The sequence below is a fragment of the Suricata suricatta genome, chromosome 6, assembly GCF_006229205.1.
Source record: "Suricata suricatta isolate VVHF042 chromosome 6, meerkat_22Aug2017_6uvM2_HiC, whole genome shotgun sequence".
Taxonomy (NCBI): Eukaryota; Metazoa; Chordata; class Mammalia; order Carnivora; family Herpestidae; genus Suricata; species Suricata suricatta.
Window position 1 is genome coordinate 143,305,118 of NC_043705.1, and position 23,113 is coordinate 143,328,230.

Consider the following 23,113-nt stretch of genomic DNA (forward strand, 5'->3'; position numbering starts at 1 on the left):
AGATGAGCACAGGGAGCTGTTCTGGAAGATGGACGTGACCACCACACGAGGAACATGCAGAGTGATCAGCGGTGGGCGCTCCGGGGGCCCCGGCCGGCGTGCGGGGTGCTGGTCTCAGTTCCTGGCCGGGCGCCAGGCCACCCGGCGTGAGTCCGTGGAGAGCGGGGGCCGGGAGGCGCCGTCGCGGGCTATTATCTGCTCAGACTGACAGGCAGGCTGTCCCTCGTGTGTGTGTGTTTTTTCCTCCTCCAGCCGGTGCGGTTGTACTGGTGGTGGCCCCGGCTGCCCACGGGGGGCCGCACGCCTCCGCTGCCCACGGGGCCGCACGCGCCGGCCTGGCCGTGGCTGTGCGACCCTTTCATGGATAGCTTCATGCCGCTGTGCTGCTGGAGAGAGAGAGGACAGCAAGGTCAGAGGCCGCCCCGGGGACACCAGAGCCTCCTCCCCCACCCCCCTGCTGGACACCGGGGGACACAGGCCCCGCGCAGTCCTGGCCCCCTGCACCGGCAGTGTCCCCGGGACAGTAAATGTGGAAGCGCTGAGGGAAAGCCACCTCTTCCTGGTCACCGCGGGCAACCGCCTATGAAGCCTACGGCACCACTCCCACTTGGGGACCCACCCAGGCCAGGGGCTGGACGCCAGGTCACACCACACATGTTCACACCCGAAGACGTTAGCATCGCACTGCTCACTAGTCCCGTGTGTCCACAGAACTAAGGGGGTCCCTCGTTCTCCTTCCTCCGCGCAGGCCCTGACATTCCTGAGAACGTGCATGAGCTCCGTGCACAGCAGGCTGGGGGCGCCAGGCCTCGGGGAGTGACACTGGACCCGCTGTGGCAGGTGCCTGAGCTCCTACACCTGAAGCTCCAGGCAGAACAGAGGACAGAAGACCGAGCCTCTGTCAGGAGTGAGCCGGGGAGGAGGGCCAGCGGGCGATTCATGAAGGTGCTTCCCCTTCTCAAGGGCCTCACTTCACCCTGAGTGTTTCTAGCAGCACGATGCCCTTGGGGGTGCCGTGAACACCCCTCATGACAGGATAGGGAAACCGAGGAAGGAAGAGGCTGTTACTCAGCCTCAAATTAAGAAACGATGGGTACTTAATGGCATAGCTTGGAAGAGCCCGACCTGAAGCATCAAAAACTCGCTGGCAAAACGCGATGAGATACGCATCAGAGGAACTGACGGGAACGAGTGAGGGGAGTGCCCCCGGGTCCTTGGCGCCAGGGGACACTCGCGGGGGACACGGCACCTTCCTTCCTGCGGGCCGACGCCTGATCTCGGAAACACTCCCGCTTCAAGCGCACAGGACGTCAACGCTGGCCTGTCTTCCCACCACCCAAGTGCCTCCCGTGCGGCATGTGGAGAAGCCGTGGGGGAGGGACGTGCGTCCTTACACGGGCCCCCAGCACAGCCCAGCCCTCTCCACCCCGGGCGCGCGCACAGCGGGGGTGGGATCACACTCACACCTGCTCTGGGCTGTGCCCCTGGCCGCCCGACATCCGATGTATTTCGCATATAAACTAACAGATAAACGTGAAAACACGATACTCTTCGCTCTGAACCTTATTTCCAACTTCAGTTTTATGTAACAAGTTCAATCAATTAAGAGAGATGCTTAAACTATATTACATTTGAAAACATCTTAATATTTTTCTTTCATTACAAAGAAAAAGCAAATATGAAGCTGAATGATCAGAAAACAATTCCATTTTAAAGAATGTCTCTGTGGGGCCGTTTAAGCATCTAACTTTGCTCAGGTCATGATCTCACGATTCATAGGTTGGAGCCCCACATCGGGTTCTGTGCTGACAGGTCAGAGCCTGGAGCCTCCAGATTCTGGGTCTCCCTCTCTCTCGGACCCTCCCCCACTCATGCGCACGCTCGCTCTCTCTCCAGCTCTCAAAATAATCAAACCAAAAAACAGAATAAAAATAAGTAAACAACAACGAGCATCTCTGTGAAGAGAGCAAGGAGCCCCAGCCCGTCACGGACCCGTGTCGGCGGGCGCCGGGCCGGCCTGGGTGCAGCCGTACCTTGTGATACAGGTGAGGACTTGAGAGCGGGTTGGGGGACGTGGACGGAATGGCCGGGGAAGACATGTGCTGAACAGCTTTCAACGCTGGAGTTCCTTCGACGCCAACCTGCCTGCAGGCCACAGGGGCCACGCCGAGGGCCGGTGGAGGTATCGTAAACCTGGTCTGGGGACAGAACGAGCAGAGACACTAGTGAGGCAGCAAGCCCACAGCGGTCACGGTCCCAGCTGTCACGCGGAGCCCCAGGAGGGAGGGCGCTGCCCTGGAACAGCATTTGCAAACAGACTCATGCACGTCATCTGTGTTTTCCTACAACCTGACGAGGTTTTGTTTTGCCTCAAGAGGATGTGACACTCTGAAACAGCAATTCCAACAGGAAGTACGCCCAGTAAACCAAGTCGTAAGGTTTTATGATTCCTTGAAGACCAAATAATTTACCAAACTAGTCATCAGAGTAACAGCCGTCCCTTGCATCTCTGGGAAGGGCTGAAGCGCTGGACTGGAGGCCCACGCGCTGGCGGGGGGGTGCCGGGAAGGCTGGCCCCTCCCCGCCTCCTCCGGCCCCTCCAGCCCCTGGACTTCTATTTCTGCACAGAGGGCCGGTGAGAATGGCACTGCTCACATTACAGATTCCTACGTGTGCCCCGAAGACCCCTGGGACAGTGCCTGGGACAAGCCACAGGGATCTCCTGGGTGGCGCCCTGAGGTGTGACACCAGCAGCCACAGGGAGACAGGGGCACCGGGCACAGGCGGCGGCCCCTCCTGGGCACCGGGCACAGGCGGCGGCCCCTCCTGCTGCTCCGCCAAGCGCCCAGCCCTCCCCGCAGAGGGGGTCTGCCCCCTCCAGGAGCTGGATGCTCGTCCTGAGCAGGAGGCGCCCCATGGAGACCGTGCGTGAGCCGCTGCAGGGGACCGCGCTCCTCGGTTACTCGCCGGCAGGAGTGTCTCCAGTCCAGGAAGAAATGAGGAAGTGGGCCCTCAAGCCTTGGTTACCTGAAGGACCTCAGCTCCAGCCTCATGCCTGTTGGTACAAGTGCCAGGAGACCCCGGCGCCTGCACCTGGCCTGTGGACTCCCTCCTGCCAAACATTCCTGGACCTCCCCCTGAAACCACACGCATGGCATTGGCAGGCCGCACTGGCCTTCAGGGCACCTGGGGTCTCAGCAAGATCAGACCCGATGACGGATCCAGGGACACCGTGACCACTACCAAGTCCAAAGTTTGTGGCAGAAAAAATTTTTTTGGCTTTAAAAATCTTTTAAGTTACTTAAGAGAGGACAAATGGGAAGGCCAGCGAGAGGGAGAGAGAGAATCCCCAGCAGGTTCCGCACGAACAGCATGGAACCTGATGTGGGGTCCAACTCAGGAACCGTGAGATCATGACCTGAGCCGAAATCAAGAGTCAGACGTTTAACCGACGGAGCCCCCCAGGCGCCCCCAGGACTTCCCTTCACAGAACAGGTGATGGCCTCAGCTCTAAAGCCTTGCACAGGAGTCCCGGGGGCCCGACCGCCTGCCGCGGCGGCCCCCTCAGGTCACAGACATGCTGCCCTCGCCTGAGGTCTGGGGCACGTCCCGTGAGGACGCCCCCGGGGTGGAGTGCCAAGCGACACAGAAGCCAGCCCACGACCACGTCCCCCTCCGTTCCCTGCACGACCGCACTGTAGGCAGGACCCTTCCTGAGAGGAGGGGCGAGGCTGAGCACTGGGCCCCCGCACCCATGCAGCCGCGTGTAACGAGGAAGAGCCGCCAAATTTGATGCTTTCTGGAGTTATCTTTCAGACTTCTCATTTTGTGCAAATTTAAACAGAGGACGTATTTTAATAGAAGAAAACCTATATACACTGCCTAATGAAGAACATGAAAATGTCGAAGTTTATGCTAAAACTTTTAAAGAGTGTGAGTATGGAGCCTGGCCGCCAGGGACAGCACCAGACCCCAAGTGTCACCGATGACAGCAGTGTCCTGGGCGCTCAACGTCCTCTGCAGACGGACGGTCGGCCCGCACCCTGTCGAGAGCCCTGTCTGGGTCGCAGACCATACCCGCACGGCCACTGTCTCTTACAGAATGACACACATCACGTGCCATCGAGCTGCAGAAGACCAGGGTTTCCCACAAGGCAGAAACGCGCCTCCGAAGACCTTGGAAGTTGCTTGGAACTCAGGAGTCCCGGACAGCCCCAGGGCCGACCCAGGAAGGGCGCCAGCAGCCACGCACCTGAGTGGTGGTCGCCATGACCAGCGTCCTGGAGGCAGCGGCCTGAGCTTTGCCACCTGGCACGGGAGGGGCGGTGGGCAGGCCGGCCAGCAGGGGGGCCGGCGCCTGCAGGCTGAACTGGTAGACGCTGGGCGTTGTGCAGGGCGGCGTGTCCGAATCCTGTGAGCGGAGACAACAGGCCGAGGTGTAGACGGGCACGCTGCCCCGCCGGCTGCCCACCAGGATCGCCAGGCTGCCCGCCGTTCCCTCCAGGCGCCTCCGGCGGGGCAGCGTGCAGGCCGCACAGGGGAGGCCCCTCGCCTCACGTGTTGTCTCCAAACAAGCCTTTAAAGAACTATTCGATGGCGTCCGCACAGTGTGCGTGGACGGCCCGCCTGCTCCCGAGGACCAGAGACGGGCCCCAGACTGTGGGCAGAGTGGGCCCCCGTTGGTGCAGCCTTGGGGTGCCCCCACCCCCCCCCCCACGGAAGGGGCAGAAACCACCAGGCGGGAGGGTTTAAGCCCCCCGCCGGCACACTCACGATGTCGCTCCCCGAGAGCGAGGACACGGAGGAGGTGGAGGAGCCTGAGGACAGCAGCTGCGGGCTGGGCAGGGACAGGGTCAGGCGCTGGCTGCAGGGCGGCTCGGGCTCCCGGCGCTGCGGCGGGTCCCCGTCGCACGCGCCCACTCGCTCCTTTACCTTAATCCTGTTGTCTGGGGGGAAACACGGCCTCACTGAGTGACCCGCGGAGCCAGGCCAGCTCCGCTCCTGGTCTGTTCAAGTCACTTCTGGAACCATAGGTTTCCGCACTGGAAAACCTTCAAACACATTTAGAACAAGCTGGATGCAAACAACTGTCAGCTGTAAACCTTATGAAATCTGAACACGGAGCCCGTGTCTGAGGAGGGGGTAAAGTCTCTCAAACGCATTTCCACTCATCCCATGTTGAAATGGTAAGATTCTCAACGCTAGGTTGAATAACACGTGCAAACGAACTCCACCTGTTTCTTTCCCCGTTTTTAACGCAGTTACTAGAAGAGACTCTAGAGAAAGCCCACGTGCAGCAGCACCTGCGTCCAGGGGCCTAACGTACATCACAGAGTGTGAGGCGCCTCCTCGGCCCGACAGGCCCCCCCGAGGGACGGGGAGGCGCGGCCGCGCGGAGCGGGGCGCGAACGGGTCTCACCAGGCTCCGGCGCGGGCGGGGCCTTGCCGCCCCACTTCTCCTTGATCCACCGCCGGTAGTCGATCACCTCCTGAGTGACCTTGATGATCCTTCCCAGGGTGCTGCGGGGACACGCGGGTGTCAGCGTGGGGCGCAGTGGGGGGAGCCCACCAGCCCTTCCCATGGCTAGTCTCTATTCTTAACAACGTGTCCCTTTGCTCAAGTAAAGACAGAAAAAACCTAAAATAATTTTACAAAATATATTCGATTTCTGATATTTGAGCCCAAACGTGCTTTGAGATCATGGCACAGAAACAGAGGGCTCGCTCATGTAGACGTCCAGGGCCTACCGCTACCGGCCGGTGCCAGGACTCCCAGCCCCGGGCCCGACACGCTGCCGGACAGCACCGTGAGCGGACAGAGGCACAAAACCCACGAAGGGCCCATCACCATAAGTGCCGGGGCTCCAACCCGCTTCTGGCCCAGTTTCAATGAACCCACTTGCCACCACCTCATTGTTCTCCCTTCCCACCAGCCCCTCAGTCCCTCCGCCCCCTGGCCCCCGCAGGCCCGTCTCACAGGCAGTACGGGTCCTCTGGAACGGAGGAGGGACGGGCGTGCAGCGGGGTGGGGGCTGGGGCCTGCGGAGCCGGACGCACATAAGAACTCAGGACGTGCATTCTGAACCCGGCCTCCAGAGAACGCGTCACACTCCCAAGTTTTAAAAAGCCAGAAATCACTTCCCCCAAACAGAACACCCTGAAGAAACTGCCAAATCCCCAAACAAGAAAGTTCCAGGGCCGAGCCACGGACACATGGAACGTGGCCACCCCGACCTCCCACAGGGTCTTCCTGGTCGATAGTTTCACGTCCTACCACAACGCAGTGGCACATCCACCAACAGCGTCATGGGTGCAGTGACGGGGGCGGTACCGCCACACCGCGGGGGGGCAGGAGGGGTGAGCCCAGGACAGCGACGGGGCATGTGTGTTACCTTTCAGAGTCTCTGTTTGGATAGGACCTCGCGAGGGGCGACACAGCATGACTGAGAACAATGTAGGCGTAGTCAAAAACCTGCTTCACCTGCATGGCCCCGTAGGAGCTGCGGCCCACGTCATTTCCTGGAAGAGACAGCAGCGGTCAGACCCCGCCCAGCCCTCGGCCCGCTACCAGACGGCTCCGGTCTTCTCCTGGCGTTACTCTGAGGCGGGCGCGCCCACTTCCAGGCCTGCTCCCGCAGGGCTGGGCCGGCCACTGCCGCCCGTGCCCACCTCCCGAGGTTCACGGGAGACAATCCGGGAGACGCCATCAGAGACGGGGTGACCGGGCAGGAGAAAGCCAGGTGGCCCCCCCAGGCGGCAAAGACACCAGAGAGCCAAGGCAGCGACCGTGACCCGACCACGGCAGTGCTGACCAGGCGCGCACGAGGCAGGCAGCCGGCTCTATGGTGGATGTGTACGCTCTCCCAATCAGAAAAAAATGCGCTTTTCTTAATTTTCACTTGTTACATTTCTCTGGCTAATCACGGAAAGTAAACAAAACTCTAATTTTGTAAGCGTTAGAAGCACTGAAGAAGGAATTCTGAAGGCGCCCCTGTTAACTCTCTGGAACCCCGAGAGCGCTCCTGGAGGCAGGGGCTGGAGACACGCCCCCTCCCACACCCCGCTCCTATCCCGCCCCAGAGGGGCGGCCAGCCCCGAGCAAGCCCCTTACCAGGCAGCAGAGGGTCTTCAATGCACAGCATCGATGGTCTGTACCCGCTGGTCATGGCTTTCATGATCTCTTCTTTGGCGATATAGGCACCTCCTTCTTTTATTCTAATACCAGTTTTCAAGTAATTAAAATTCCTTCCGTAGAGTTCAAAAAATTCTACAAGAAGCATTCCAAGGTTTTCATCAGCTCTCCGGGCATCAATTCTTGGATGCAACTGCAAAAGCAACAGAGCCACAATTTGGATTCAAGTCACTTTCTAAAAAGGCTGCACGAAATCAAGTCCTAGACCCAGGGGGTCTCCGAGGAAGCGAACGCCCTCAGTGGCACAGGCTCTCTCCCCAGCTCCGAGAGGACCCTCAGAGCGGCAGAGGGGAGGCCCTGACCGGGCCGGGAGAGCCTTCGTCCACGCAGGGAGTTCGGAAGAAATAAAACCTTCTAATCTCCATTCTTATCAGTTTGATTCTCCAAAATTCATAATCCATACTGACACAGACATGTGACTGGCTACAGGTTAGCAATACCGATAAATACCTACATGTCTTCTCCACAACGTGGAGCCCTCTCGAGGGTGAATGCAAGGTTACTGATCCTAACCTTAATTCCGTATTTCCGGAACACAACCCCTAGAGGGCGCTGTCAGACCGGAGAGTGTCACAGTGTGCCGAAAAAACCAGGATGTGAAAAGATTAATTTTAACTGTGTACAGGTGATTAGTACTGTGTCATAATATTGACACCAAATTTACATCCCTGCTCGTCCCACGGATTAGTGCCAGCCTCGGTTTGGCACCACGCTTTCTTTCGGCGGGTGATGGCTTGCTCTGAACCCGGGACACAGTCTATGGACACCCTCCCGCTTTCAGAGTCTCGTGATGCAGGCCTGCGCCACCCACAGTGACAGCCAGAGCCATATGTGGCCATTTATAGTCAAATTAATTACAACAGCTTAATCAGACACGCAGCCAGTCAGCCTTGCTAACCGCCCCTGGGGCGCGGCCGGCACGCAAGGCCAGGGCCCCTGTAGGACACTGGAGGGCGGCCAGGTCCGGGGGAGACCCACCAATCCTGACACCTCATGCAAGTCCCCGAGGATAGGCTCCCGGCGCTTCCAGCTATTTCCGGGGCTCAGAGAATGTCTGAGCACCCGACGTGCCAATGGGTAAGGGCTCCCACTCTTACCATCCCCTCCCTCTTTCTCTCTTCCTCTCTGCTTTCCTTCCAGTCAAAATCCAGGGCCTAAGAGCCACCCCGTGCAGGGCCGGGGGCCACAAAATGGACCGGACGCTGCTGTCGGCCCGGACTCGTGGCAGGAGGCAGCAGGCGCCAAGGGGTATGGAGGGCCGTGGCAACCCCAGGCCATCTGCGGGGTCACGGGCCTGTGCCCACGACCCCACCAAGCCCAGCGCCCGGCACCATAAAAACAAATAGCAGCCACGACACGGGGGTCACTGACACAGTTCCAATCCGGAAAGCGGGAGGGACTCGGAGCGGTAGGCTGTACTTGGTTCACAGCGACAGAAAGAACGGCTCCAAGGGCAGCCTCACCGGGGCCGAAGGGGAAGGCACAGCAGCGTGAACAAACTGAGCCACTGGAAGAATATCGCGGGGAACCCCGGGGTCTCGCTGCTTAGCGCACCTCTGGCAGAGACGCGCCATGGGCCGGAGTAAGGAAAGGTGATGTGGCCGTGACCTCCATCAGCACTAACGAAAAGGAGAGAAAGGGCCAAATCTTGGATACAGGACCCTCAGCACAACCACCAGCACAAACCTTAATGACGAACATGGAGGAACAGCCTGGCAGAGCTAACTACACACGGGAGGTTTGCGTGAAGAACAGAGGATCCTCCCCGAAAATATAAATGGGGTAATGAAGGTCTCCGTTCACTCAGAAACGATTTTATATGTGAACAAGTGCCAGCACCGAACACTCGGGGAGGTCTTCTACTGACAGACTGCTCCAAGGTACAGAACAAGGGCAATATGAAGTTTAAGACAAAATATTTACATCTTGTCAATCTGAGAAGGCTCGCTTTTCAGTAACTTTTTAAAAATTATATATGGTACCCAATTTTCTTTCTGAGACAAATTTTCTGTAAATCACACTCAGTAGCCATGAAAATCAGCTTTTTATGGTCTATGGAGGCAGGAGAGTGTCCACGGGTGCGGTGCCCTGAAGTCCAGACCAGCGGGCGCCGGAATGACCCGACCAGCCCTGCCAGCCCTGCCTCCAGCAGCTCCGTCACCTGTAAAATAAGCTCGGAAGGAGGAAAAGGAAAGCAGCATTCATCAAAATTTTTGTATCAGGACAACCAGAAGTCCACATCTCCCACATGGAAACAAGGGTCCAGGGCGGCGAGGACCGCGGGAGCGTGCGGAGCAGGGGCTTCGGAGCATCAGGGCAGACGCTCCTCCGCCGGAGTCTCAGTGTCAAGGTCTCGTGAGAGGACGCGCACTTACCTGCAGGAAGCTAATGGCCATTAAAATGAGGCTGTATGAGCTGATTCCGCCTGTAAAAACCTCGTTCAGGTCCCTCTGCAAGAGGAACTGCTTCAGCACTAAAATCAAGTACGGCAGCAGCGAGTATTTCTGTAAATTCCAAACACAGAAAAAGAAAAAACAAATGTTGGTCGCTTAATATACATTAAAGATTTCTCACAGAGCGAATTTCACCCGGTAGAGAGCAAGCATATGCAATCCTCTTGCCTTGGAAGGCTCTGGGCCCATCATCCTCAAATTTTAGGGCCTAAGAATTCATTCTGCGAGGGGCTTAAGGACACCCCTGCGGCCCCACAGGGAGCCAACCCCAGGTCACGGCTGTGCAGGGACGAGGTGGGGACACTTGCACGAACACTCTCCGAAAAGGAGGTCAGAGAGGAAGAGTGAGTGCTCCCCGAATGATTTCCCACGGCCTGCCTTGCCCTGGGACAGGTGCTGGTTGGGGGGCCAGGAGGATAGGCGGGCACAGGGCAGTGGGCCGGGAAGAACCTGGAAACACCACCCGGGCACCCAGAGAGGACATGAGCTCGTGAGTCGGGAGGACAGACAACCATGGATGAAGGGAACCAGGAAATGCAGAGCCCGGAGAAGGGGTGCAGGGGGAAGAGGAAGCTGCTGTGTTTCATGTTCTGCTGCAACAGCGGAAAGGGGAAAACGGAAGGCGCGAGGTCCCAGGGCCTGCGGAGGCGGCAGTGCCCAGACAGCGACGCTGGGGGTGCCTCTGCCAGGGGCTCCGCCGCTCCCCTGGGGCAGGAGGGAGAGACCACACCCCCGTCAGCTCAGTGACTGAGTCGCTGCCCCACCCCCGGGCACCGAGACGACCCGGAGTGAGCCTACTGCCAGATGCACGCCACCTCCCGTCAACGGCCCTTGCCGATCGAGCCTGAGCCCCTGGGACGGTCATTTTGTAACAACGAGAAAGAACAGGGGCGCCCGGGGGGCTCAGTCGGTTGAGCATCCGGCCTCAGCTCAGGTCACGATCTCACGGTTCGTGGGTTCAAGCCCCCATCGGGCTCTGTGCTGACAGCTAGCTCCGAGCCTGGAGCCTGCTTCAGATTCTGTGTCTTCCTCTCTCTCTGCCCCTCCTCCACTTGTGCTCTCTCAGATATAAAATAAATGTAAAGAAATGTTTTAAAAATGAAAAAAAAAACTAATAATGAGAAAGAACACTTTAACCAAGCTCTCTAAACACTCAACTTCCAGTCAGCCAGGAGAGTAACCATCTACAGAACAGCTATGTAATTTCGAAGCATCTCTAGAAACAACACTGAAAACAGATAATTCCTCTGCATCGCCCTGGTCATGAGAGATGAGCACGGGTTTACAGCGAGACACCAAGGAGACAAGTCCCATTTGCACAGCATGGACACGAACGACAGCACCTTCATGTAATTCTTGATGAGCTCCGCTGCCCGGACCCCGGTCTCCATGTTAAAGCTGATGTCGACTTTGACTTCAGTCTCCTGGTCTGTGAGCTTTATTATCGGAACCTGCAGATTTAATGTTTAAAAAGCCATGTTTTACTGGCCAACATTTACCACAGTTCAACATCAAAATCTTCCCGAGCCTGTACAGAGGGGTTTTCTTCTCTAGCTCACAAATGGGCTGAGAGACCATGAATCCCAGGCTTTGAAGAAGAAAGGAGACGTTGCAGCATCAACCCCGACCTCCCTGGTCCCTGGAGCCCCAGACCCTCCCCCACCCCGGTGGGCCCACCTCGGCCCGGCCAGGAGGGCTGGACTTAGCATCAGTCACGGCCCCTCCCCGTGGGAAAGCCGGGGCTCCTCCAGAAGGTGCCTGGGTCCCTGTCCCCCAGGGGCGCCTGGTGGTGGAGAGAGGCTCCAGGTCCCCAGACCATGTGAGCGAGAGTTTCTGCCAACACAATGTAACTCCAAAGCCAGCTTCTAAATTACATTTTCTGCTGATGTTTCTCCAAACAATTCTACTTTGGGTTTTCACTAAGACAAATGAACTAGAAAGCCAAACCAAAACAAAAAAGCAGAAGACGTGAAACACAAAAAACCACTTCCCTGAAAACCCAGAGGGTTAGGAAGCTACAGTGGAAATGTTTTCATCATGAAGACCTGTCACCACAAGGTGCTCAAAACCTGCCTCATCAAGGCCCCCCAGGCAGCCCGGCAGCCCGCACCCCCCGTGGTCCCCACCGCACCCCGGCTTCCTCCAGGACAAGAGGGGCCTGGGAGGATGGAGAAACCACTCTCCCTGCCGGAACAACGGGCCTAATTCAAGGTCTGGACACAGGGTGCACACCGCTCCAGGGACGGGCCAGCAGTGGTGGCCGGGCTACAGCGGGTGCGGCCCAGGGACAGCGGCAAAACGCCTTCCCACAGAACTTTCCGAGAGTGTTTCAGAAGGAGCCGTGTGTCCACAACAGTCAGTGCCTCACGGACAATCCCGGCTCGGCTCCCCGTCACCACTGGGCGTGCCTTTCTCTGCACTCGGGGGCCGAGCTCCCAAACCCGCCCCTGCTGCTCGCCTGCTCCCCCCCGCACACGCTCTCTCTCGAACACACACACTCTCGCACACACACACGTGCACTCTCACATGCACACTCGTGCACATGCACTATGCACACACGCGTGCACGCACACTCATACATACACTCTCACAGATCCTAGAGATCAGCAACAAAACCACAACACTTATTTCTCAGTTACTCAGTACAGACGAGCTTCCCTCTTAGACCCCGTGCTCAGGCGGCCTCGGAGCCGGGACAAGGTGCAGGTGAAGCTGCTGGACCAGTGTGGCTCGGTTCCCCCGGCAGCAGAGGGACAGTGTGGGACAGCAGCTCCTGTAACACCTATTGGATGCCGTCTGTCCCCCACGTGCTCTGCAGCCCAGGGCCCTCCTCCGCCCCTCCTCCGCCCCTCTGCATCCACACCGGACACTGGTCAGCGACCACTGCAGGCTTGCTCGCGTTGAGGAGCCGACACCTGGCACAAAGGGCAGAGCCCGCGAGGGCAGGGCTGGGGGCTCTGGCAGCCACCACACAGCGGGCCCGTGAGTCGGGGGCCCGAGCAGCGTGTGACCCTGGACTTGGGACAACTTGATGAGCACTCATCAGAGCATCCCCATCTTCTAACTGGTCCCAAGATAGATTTTTACAGCTACGTTTTTGAATGACAGAAGGAATGGGCAGGTTCTTGTTTCTTAAAGAGAAGTTGGCAAACGGTCATCGTTTTCCATGTAACGAATGCCAGGTTTTAATCACTGCGCTACGTGTGGGAGAACAGGCAGCCCCGAACACATCGGTCCCTTACACGTCCTAACCCAAGTGGGCCGGCCATCGCCCTCAGCGCTGAGCACCGGGTGATGTCCCCCAACGGGCAATGGCTCCGACGGCCAGGAGGCGTGTGCCCCGCTGGGGATGCCAGCCAGTGGAGACAAACACACGGACATTTACACCAAGCCCTCAGCACCGCAGCAGCCACTCCTGGAGAGCACGTGGGCCGGAGACATAGGGCAGTCACAGCTGGGGCGCAGGGGCGCGGGGCCCACGCTTACCGTGGCTTTGTCGAGGACCTTGATGGAGCACGGCTCGGCCACGTTGTGCTTCCGCAGCGCCTGCTCCAGCAGCTGCAGGGGAGGGCGCTCCCACTTCCCAAAGACCACTAAGTCGATGTCACTGGACAGAAGAACACGGGACCGTGAACTGCGGGCTCACCTCTCCTTCAAGGGCCACACCCACCCCCACGGAGCACATCCCCGAGGGGGAGAGAACAGACCCGAAATGCCAGTACTGCAGGGGTGGAGAGCCAAAAGGTGGGCCGAGTTTCCCAGCAGCCCTGGGGAACGGAGGAGAGTGGAACGCTCCTCTGAGGTTTCCGGGCCCTCCAGCTAAGCTGCTGCCCACACCGCACTGCTCTGGCTCCTGGGCACCCAGGATCTGCTCCGTGCCCCCCTGGGCCTGCCAGGACTATCCCCAAATCCTGAGGTTATACCCCTGTTAGTCTCCTACTGTGAACAGGAGGTTAGGAGAAAATAAGCCTTTAGCGAAACAACGCACTGAAAACTGATCTGGATATCAAGACCGTTCCTGATGAGGAAATACTGAACACCAGGATGCTAACTCGTTTGATGCTCTTCGATTAAATACAAATACAAAATGCTCACAAAATACTGCTTAAACAGAATTCGGCTTGAATCTTCATTGAAACAGAAGATCAATTTTCAAAAATGGATCCAAAATTTTCAGAATGTTTTCTACCACGCTCCATTCCCGTGGCCCTCCCACTCACCTTTACGTTCCTAACGGCCAGCGTTTTTGTAACGTCCCAAATCAGGTGTGAGACAGAAAATGCAATCAACGATTCTAATACTAGATTGAATTTTGTTTCCTGCCATGTTTCCCCTGTGCTGCAGTCTCTCCTTCAGCTTACACCTCCAGCCTGGCATCTGAGTTCGAGGAGCCTGCTTTCAGCCGCCCGCGCACCCCGACACCGCCCGCCCAGCTACGTGGCCGTCAGCCCGGCTGGGCCGTGCAGTGCAGGCTGGTACTCACCTCGTTGGAAGATAGAGGCCCGTACTAAAGCTGCCAAATATCTGTACCTGAAAGAAAAGAGTGGTCGTCTACACCACGGGCTGTGCAAGCGGTCAGACCCCCCTTCTCACCGCAGGCCCCGCTGCTAGCCTGGGGCAAGACTAGCCTGAACTTGGGGGGGCGGAGGGGCAGCAAACACATCAGACAAAATCCTCTTAAGTTAAAGAGCTCCCCCCAAAAGGAATACTTTAAAACTCAAAATTGAGAAAGGAAACAATCACTGGCCTTTCCCACAAGTGCTCACGGCGGAAGACTTTTCGGAGCTGCTTTCAAAGGGGCCAACAATTTGCAAACCCGTAGGGAGCTGAGGGACAGAAGTGGGGCTCAGCCGCAGGGGCTGAAGTTGGAAGAAGCGTGTGGCAGGTGATCTTCAAAGAGGAAGGGAGCTGGCGGGGCCGCCCTTGCCCACTGGGCGCCGCGCACCCTCCGCCCCCCGGCCATCAGGAGCGGAGGCTAACGTCAGGACGGGCGCCGTGGGCTCGGGCACAATGTGGCAAGAATGGGATTTCGGAATCGGAAGGTGCAAGGCAGGGTCTGGGCACTTCTAGCAAACACCCCATGACACCCGCCCCACCCAGGGCTGCCCCCGGGCAGCACGCCCCGCACAGAAGTAGGAAGGCACTCACATCAGCCGCTGGCCAGAGGTCCTTAACCACCGTTTCGATCCGTTTCACCACCTCCCGTCTCATGGCTGCTTCTTCAGGACAAGGGGACATGAAGTTATAAAAGTCAATTATTTCCTCATGAAGTCTGGTGGACAAAAGAGAAAACACACACATTACTGTCAAAGTCCTCCATGTGCTCTCTGCGGTCCCATTGACAGGACTCACGACAGCCGTCAGGTTGCAGGGCAGCCCAGGACAGACTGAAAACCCCCTGGGCGACGGTGGCCCAGCAGGCCTGGGCTCCACGGGCGGACGCAGGGAGGTCTGCCAGGACATGGAGGCTTCCACTGGGCCCCACGGGGCCCTCCAGAATCCTCCAGAACCCTCCGGAACAATCCGCACCAAGGGAAGCCCATCCATGGAGCACGAAGCAGGGCCGGCCTGGCACCCAGGCCCCTGGTCCCACTCCACCCCAGGCACCAGAGTCCCCCCGCCCTTGCTGCCACACTCGGGGTCCCAACAAAGGTGCTAACCAACCGGGAGGCCCACAGGCAGACGCGGGGGCGGTGCCAGTGTGCGGCACTCTCTCCACAGCAAAGACCTCATGCCACGCAAACCAGGAGAGCCCATTCTGTGGCAGGCCCTGGTTCGAGGAGCTCACTCCCAGGGCCAGGGGTCTACACCGCTACACCATGGGAGGCGAGCGGGTCATCTGGGGTCACCTTCGGGGATTAACTTGTGGGGCAGGTAATCTAACCCTGGGAAGTGAAACAAATCAGATTCACCTGCTTCCGCTCGAAGTCTGATCAGCAAAACAAAGAAAAGACAACATAAGATCTGCTCGGCAGTAACATAATTGAGTTAGCTCAACAGCTAGCAGAGCAGCCCCCGTGACAGGAGGCGGCACGTCTCAACGGGACCTACCAGCGCCGAGCCACAAAGGCAAGGGGCCTCCCATCACCTCATGTACTGCATCGTGTTTGGCTCTGGCCACACCCCACACACCTGGCCCATGAGCGCATCTGGTAAAAGGGCCAAAATGTCACCACAGGTCAGTACCCACAGGGGAGAAGTTACCGAAACGATCACCTTTCTTCTAAGCTGCACATCTGAAGCGACGACATGACCCCCCCGGCGCCTGGCATCCCAGGCCTCTGCCCCCAGCGCCTCAGCACGCCGGACAAGCAAGGGGCACGGAGGGAACCCTCGCTGCCACCTGCACAGACGCCACCATCGGTGTGACTCAGGGTCCGTTTTATCAGACGTCTGCTGACCGGCTTGGGACAGGAGAGGGGGCTGCCCAGCATCCCCAACCCCACGGCACGCTCCATTTCAGGAGAGGGGAGCCACGCGGCCAAGGCAGGCCCACGTTCCCAGAGCACGGAGCGGCGCCCAGGGGGCACACAGGCGTCCCGACCACAGTGTCACGTCCCGTCAAGAAGACGCACAATGGCACACCTACCTGAAACGGGGATTAAACTGGGCCTAACAGCTAACTGCTGGGACAAAGATTAGACAGAAGAGTATTTTTGCTCTGCCTTCTGGGACTCAGGGCACCCCTGGCGCCGTGGGCTGTGACAGCACCATCGGCCCGACACACACAGGACGCTCTGAACGGTACAACACGGGGGCAGACCCCAAGGGTCCCCTCAGCACCTTGCTCCTTCGCAGCAGGGTCCTCGCGGAGCCCTCCCTTGGGGGGAGGCGCCGAGGGCTGGGTGAGGAGGGGCAGGGATCAAGCAGGGAGGGGACAGCTGCCCAACCCGAAAGGACTGGGAAGTCAAATCGCAGCAGTCCGGCAGAAACCACAGGGCAGGGTCGTCCGACTTCAGCTCAGGTCGTGATCTCAGTTGACAAGCTCCAGCCCCGCGTCGGGCTCTGCGCTGACAGCTCGGGTCCTCTGACCCTCTCTCCCTCTCCCCTTCCCCCACTTGCTCTCTCTCAAAAACAAACATGAAAAAGAAAAAAGACCCACAGGACGAGGGGCCAGGACCCCTCTGCCCCCGCACGCCTTCCCTCCTCCCTGCACCCCTGCGTCCCCCCCACTCCCACTCACTGCCCGATCCCCAGCACCAAACTGGGCTTGCTCCTGGAGCACCTGACTGATGTGTAGATGACTCAAAGCAAGTTCTGGTTAAATAAACACTTTGCTTATGACCTTGTCATTTAAGATTTACATTCCCCAAGAAATACACCCAAACTTAACATTCCAAGCAGTGCTAAATAAAATAGCTTGAATTATTTTATTCACAACTAGCATTACATGCGGTTTTCATCACGTTAAGAAACTGCATTTCATGCTGTCGACAATCCACATTCACGTCACATCAGCCACAGGCCCAGCTGCAGGCACCAGACCCCACACCGTCCTGCTATTAGCCTGTTACCCCGGATCCTGAACACACCCCGAACTCCGTTCTACAACGCGGGTCCGTTACGCCCATTGTCATTTATGTCCGCGGGGTCACGTCTGCGCAGCAACAAAAGGGAGGAGGCCCACTCCTCTCACCCGTCACAACCTCCAGGCCACTGCGAGCTGACGCGACATCTACGTAAGCCCACGCTGAAGTCTCCTCATCCACGATCGGTCCTCATCTCTTAGAGCCCAGTGGTCAGCACACAGGCAGTCTCCAAATCGTCCATGGAAATTTCTATGCCGGGACCATCGTAGGAAAATCTCCTCTACAACGGATCACAGAGGGGGCGCCTCAAAACCAGCAGGACACTACGACTGTTTAATGGGAGGCCCTGGGACCCAGCCTCACATGGCAGAGGCGGCCGGCTGCCCACCGTACGCTGAGGGGCCCTCGCGCCCTGGCGGAGGCTGCCGGGAGAGCCCTTCGGGCAGTTTCTTAAGGGAAGAGAGGCCCACGTGACCCCGAGAAAGGGCCCAGGTCCGGAACAGGGCAGGCAGGTGGACGCAGCGGGCCGACTCCATGACCCAGACCGGACGGCCAACGCTCCATTCCTTCTGTTCTCCGTAGCCAAACCAAGCCCTGGACAGGAGCCTAAAATCAACGGTGCGGGAGTCCTACCTCGTTCCACACCTGGAAACATAACACAGACGCAGGGTGGAACGCTTTAGGTGGAAAAAACCAAACGCGAGAAGAGAAAACCCACAGGGAGCCATCATCGCCTTGGACCGGAGCGCCTTCCCACGTGCCACCACAAAACGACGACTATCACGGCACAGAGACTGAAGAACTTCTCTCCAAAAACATGCTGAGGACAGACAAAGTGAAAAGCAATCGGCAACCGCACAGGGCAGAAACAGGACGAATCTGACTCTGCAGGAAGCCCAGGCCCTGGCACACTCTCGGGTAAGCTGACGATTATCAGGAGGATGAGCCCGGGCGCTCTGCTTCTGGACACCCGGGCTAAGACCCCGAACCACCTCCGGGACCGGCGGGGCACGCTCAGTGCAGGCCCGGGGCCTGGCCCCCCGGAGGACGCCGTCCACTCTTTCAGAACATGGAGGATGTGCGGGCAGCGGTGAGGAGCCCCGTGCTGGCACCAGGACTAAAGCGGACCCAGCCCTGCTTGCGCTCGATCGTCTGGCCCCCGGACACGCTGAGCCCAGGAAAAGGTCTCAGAGCGCACATGCTGACGCTCACAGCGCTTCCCACCCAGGAAACCAGGATGGGCTGGCGTGAGAACTTTCTACTCCAGATACTTCCATGCTGCTTGAGGTGTTTTTGTTTTTTACAAGAATGTGCTCATCATATAAATTAAAAAGTGAACTGGAAAAACGCAACTGCATTTTTAATGACCAGACTGTGATTTTTATGTTCTTTGTGCCTTGTGCATTTTCTAACGATCAATATAGATTCCCTAAAGAAGAGTATCGAGTCAGCCAGGCCTCCCACCTGCCCCGCATGAGGCAGTGGGCTTCCGGCGCAGGCCCTGAGGACAGGCGAAGGGCGCACAGGGAGCGAGTCCGCCTCCGGGAAAGGGGGAGCGCCTGCACTGCACACGACTCGCTGTGGGGACAGACGCAGGCCGTGTGGTGCAGGGGCCACCGAGCACCTGGGATGCGACACTGCAACTGAGGACCCGGAGCTCTGATCGCCTTCATTTAAATCTCAGCAGCCACGCGTCAACTGCCGGTGCATCTCGGCCGCAGCCCTGGCTGTGGCTTCCTGACTGCACCCCGGACAGAGCACAGGGGCAGCCCCACTCAGTGCTGCTTCTCGAGGCTTCCAGGACTGGACCCATGGGCTCTGTCGCACACCCAGATCCTCCCTCCTCTCACCCGTGGTGGGCCCGGCAGCCCCCAGAGGCAGACGTGACCCCCAGGGATCGGTCTCAGCTGTGGGCTCCACCACATGCACACACGCCCTCCAACTGGAGACCAAGTTGATAAAAACGCACTACTCTAAATAATGCTGCAAAAAACCCACGGGGAGGCACAGACCTTTGCAAAGTGCTGTCTTCACTTTCTTTGGGTGAATACCCGGCAGAGGGATTACGGGATCAGAGGGGGTTCTATACTCATTTAAGGACCTCCCCCCTCTGCTTTCCACAGTGGCTGCACCAATTCACGTTCCCACCAACAGTGCACAGGGTTCCTTCCCTCCACGTCCGCGCCGACGCTGGCTAGCAGTTGTGTTTTTGGTCCTAGCCATTCTGACACGTGGAGGGGTGTCATGGTTCCGAGCTGCATTTCCCTGATGATGGGTGGTGCTGGGCAGTTTCTCAGGTGTCTGTGGGCCATCTGTACAGGCACGGAGGCAGCTCAAGTGTCCTCTGACAGATGAATGGGCAGAGATGCGACACCCTGACACAACGGAGCACTACTCAGCCACAGACAAGAGTGACACCTTGCCATTGGTGACCACACGCATGGGCCTGAAGGGTATGTTACGTGAAGTGAGTCAGGAAAAGACAAACAGCACGTGACCTCACGTAGACGTAGAATCTAAAAAATAAAACACACACACATAAAACCAGACGTAGACTCATAAACACACGAACACACCGGTGGCTGCCAGAAGGGAGGGCGGTGGGGGGATGGGCACGTAAGCGAAGACGATTAAAAGACTCAAACTTCCAATTACAGAATCCGCCACGGAGATGAACAGTCCACACAGGGAACAAGTCCGCGGCACCGCAATGACGACGCACGGTGACGGACGAGGCCACGCCTGAGGAACCCACGGAACCGCTGAAACTAACACTGCCGGCCAACTACACCCCAGTTAAAAACAAACAAAACAAAGCAACTTCTAATAGGTCGTGGCTCTCTTTTCCAAACCCTCCCTAAAATAAATGTTTTTAAATCTTAGGGCTAAACGTGGACAAAAGAGTCATGTCTGTCAAAACTAAACATTATCCTTCCTGATAGAATTTAAACACACGCTTACTGTTACACTGACAAAGCTGGGGTTTAACAGCTTAACAAGAGGTTAGTAACAATGGTGCCTGATTACGGCATTTTCCAAAGACGCTGATCTAATCAGGGAGCTGAGCATAGACTCCTTCCGTCGACGCTGGGAAGCACTCGCTTTTCCCAGCCTTCAAGCACGCCTGAAACTGGGATGCAGTTTTCAATCGATGGGCATCAGATCAATTTAAAATTAAACACTTTTCTTCCTTCATGGTACATTTCACAATGGTGCATCTTTTTCGGGTCCGTTGATCGCTACAGGAAATTGTCTATATGAAGTTTATATTTCTGACCCACATAAATGACGTCAAATGGGTCAAGCTTTTGCACACAATGGCACCACAGCCCCAACAAAATACGGGAACCACAAGTTGGAGAGGCGACAAGAGTAACAGCACAGACCCACGTGAACAGGGCGGGAACACCTGCCCCGCACACGCTCCAGCCCCAGAGCCGTGCACGGACCCCAGGGCCTCTGCACACGCAGGCGTCCTCCTAAGCTGAGAAGCCAGGTGGACGCGCTGCTGGGGGCCACCAGGGAGCGCGCACTTCCGGCTGCTCCGTGCACACACAGTGCACAACGATGCACACAGAGCACAGAGACGGTGTGTCTCTGTCTCTGCGAAGTGAGTGCAGGGGCAGTGGGGCAGCCGCGGGGAGGGGGGCCTTGGGAAGGGAGGCTGTGAGCAGTGCGTGCACACAGAGTGCACAGAGACGGGGTGTCTCTGAGAGGTGGGTGCAGGCCTGATGGGGAGGCAGGTGCCCGGCCGGGTCAGGTCAGGTGCGCTCGGACCCCACCTGGAAGGTCTCACACTCATACTCACATGCAGCGAATGAGCGAGCCCGGAATGACACACTTACTGGTATTTTAAGAAAGATGGAAGTGGTGAGACCAGAGTTTTCAGTAAATTTCAGTCATAATCATGAAAGTACTCGCCTTCTGAAGCATCATTTTCCAGGGTACTCAACTATATATAAGAAAATAAAGTTCTTAGGAAAGGGAGGCCCTTCTCATCTACGAATGCTCTCTTCTCTAAGAGTCCAACCCCACCCAAAAGGCAACGACTGCTCAATCTCTAGTTGGTGCCCAACTTCTGCGTTTAGTACCACGTACGAAGATCAGTAACGTTTCAGGGTCTGTGTTAGCAGCTGGTATAGGGCTGCTGAGAAGGTTCATGAAGCCCAACCGCGGGAGCTGACTTAGAGGGTGAGATGTGTTATTCGGTTGGCAAACCCAACTATCTGATCTCACAGCTGCTGGAGCTACTGAGGAGCAGACACCACTGCAGGAGGCGGATCTTTGATTCTAGAAGCTGAGCTGGTGGGCTAACACGATTCGCAACTTTGTCTAACTCTGAATCAAAGCCAGATTCGCAACTTTGTCTAACTCTGAATCAAAGCCAGATTCGCAACTTAGTCTAACTCTGAATCAAAGCCAGCGAGGGATGGCTGGTTCCGCAGGTTGAGGGTCCCCTGCCCTGACCTGCCCGAGGGCACTTGGTGCCCAGGCCCAGGCAGAGCCAGCTCCTACCCCCTCCCATCGCCAGCACCATCTGCAAGTGGCCCAAAGCTGACTTCTCTGTACTCATCACACGCGACAGGAAGCTGAGCTGCAGCAGCTAAAGGACACAAAGGAACTAGGGGCCCTGAAGTGAAAACGATCAAATGTCCTTTACATAAGACACATGGGAAGAAAAGGAGCCCAGGAAGCACGCCGAATGGTTAAAGATGCCGGCCCGGGAGGGAGGAAGCACGGGCGGGTTTGCCTATTCCCCTAGATATTAAATCCCGAGGTTTCTTCCAAGGAAAGCGTGGTCAGAGGTGAGGGTTTGTTCACCACTTCCTTGGGGAAGAGGGACGCCAGATGAATGCACGCACCGTCTCGGACACGGCCCCCAGATATCAGCACCTGTGCCACTAAACGCAGGCCGGGCTCCACAGGGTCCCCAGGGTGGGTTTTCCCGGCTCACTGAAGTCTTAGACCCTAAACACTGGTCCCCAGGCCCCTCCCCCGTCCCCGTGGTCTCTATCAGTACCGTGAGCCCCGTGTCCCAGTTCACCTTCAACACCCCCCCGCCCCCGCGGTCCTGGTCCATTCCAAATGTGGGGGGAGACCCTAGCATTCCATTACAATGGAAAAGGCACAGAAAATGCTAGAATTTGTGTCCAACTATTAATTTATTCTCCCCTCTCCCCCACCTCCTCCAACTTTTCTTAAAACCATTCAAAAGTGTTGGAGCGCCTGGGTGGCTCCGTCGGTCAGTTAAGCGTCCGACTCCTGATTTTGGCTCAGGTCATGATCTCACGGTTCCTGGGATCGAGCCCCGAATCAAGCTCTGCACCGAGTGGGGAGCCTGCATGGGATTCTCTGCCCCTCCCCACCACATGCAAGTGAATGCTCTCTCTCAAAATAAGTAAATAAACTTAAACCTTAGAAAAACAACAAACCTTTCAAAAGCCTTAAAAAGCCAGTGGTTTCTCAGAAACTGGAGCTCCTTCCCCTTGGCTCCACAATGTTCACCATCTACATTTTTGCCACAAACATGCCTTGATGGAACTATGTGGCGTGAAGCACACACTGACGAACTTGCAGGGGAGAAGGGCTCCGACTCCACCCCCGGCACAGGCAGTGGGGATGGAGGTGCTGAGTCAGATCCCAACGAAAAGGAATGGGCTGCTATGACAAGGCCAAGTGCAGACATCCACAAGGGGAAGGCTGAATCATTTCTGTTTTCAGGGGTGAATGATCCTCCTTACATTACCCGTTTACTGATACGGTTAATGAGCTAATTACAAAGCATTTTTATTCATTTCTCATTATATTACAAGGTGATTAATATCTGCACCAAGTATTTAGAAAACCTTGAAGAAGGCCTTCAAAACCTTTCTTATTTTTTAAAACACAATCTCAAAACTGGAAGGAAAACCACTGGACTGCAGACGAGAACCCAGGGC

At 57.2% G+C, this 23,113-nt stretch overlaps 1 protein-coding gene across 2 annotated transcripts; it reads right to left on the reverse strand.

Moving 5' to 3' along the window:
• Positions 1-6: 6 nt before the first annotated feature.
• Positions 7-16,246, reverse strand: TENT4A (terminal nucleotidyltransferase 4A). Of its 2 annotated transcripts, none has more exons than XM_029941090.1 (12): positions 14,794-16,246; positions 14,129-14,175; positions 13,132-13,252; positions 10,989-11,096; positions 9,568-9,696; positions 7,112-7,325; positions 6,393-6,519; positions 5,420-5,520; positions 4,774-4,946; positions 4,253-4,411; positions 2,034-2,198; positions 7-383 (listed from the first exon to the last, which is right to left on the reverse strand). In XM_029941090.1, exons 1-12 carry the CDS (start codon positions 15,190-15,192, stop codon positions 192-194), a joined length of 1,935 nt encoding a protein of 644 aa, XP_029796950.1. In that variant the 5' UTR covers positions 15,193-16,246; the 3' UTR covers positions 7-191. The 2 variants fall into 2 exon arrangements, with proteins under 2 accessions (XP_029796950.1, XP_029796949.1); XM_029941089.1 differs by having other exon boundaries at positions 7-386.
• Between the last annotated feature and the right edge of the window lie 6,867 nt (positions 16,247-23,113).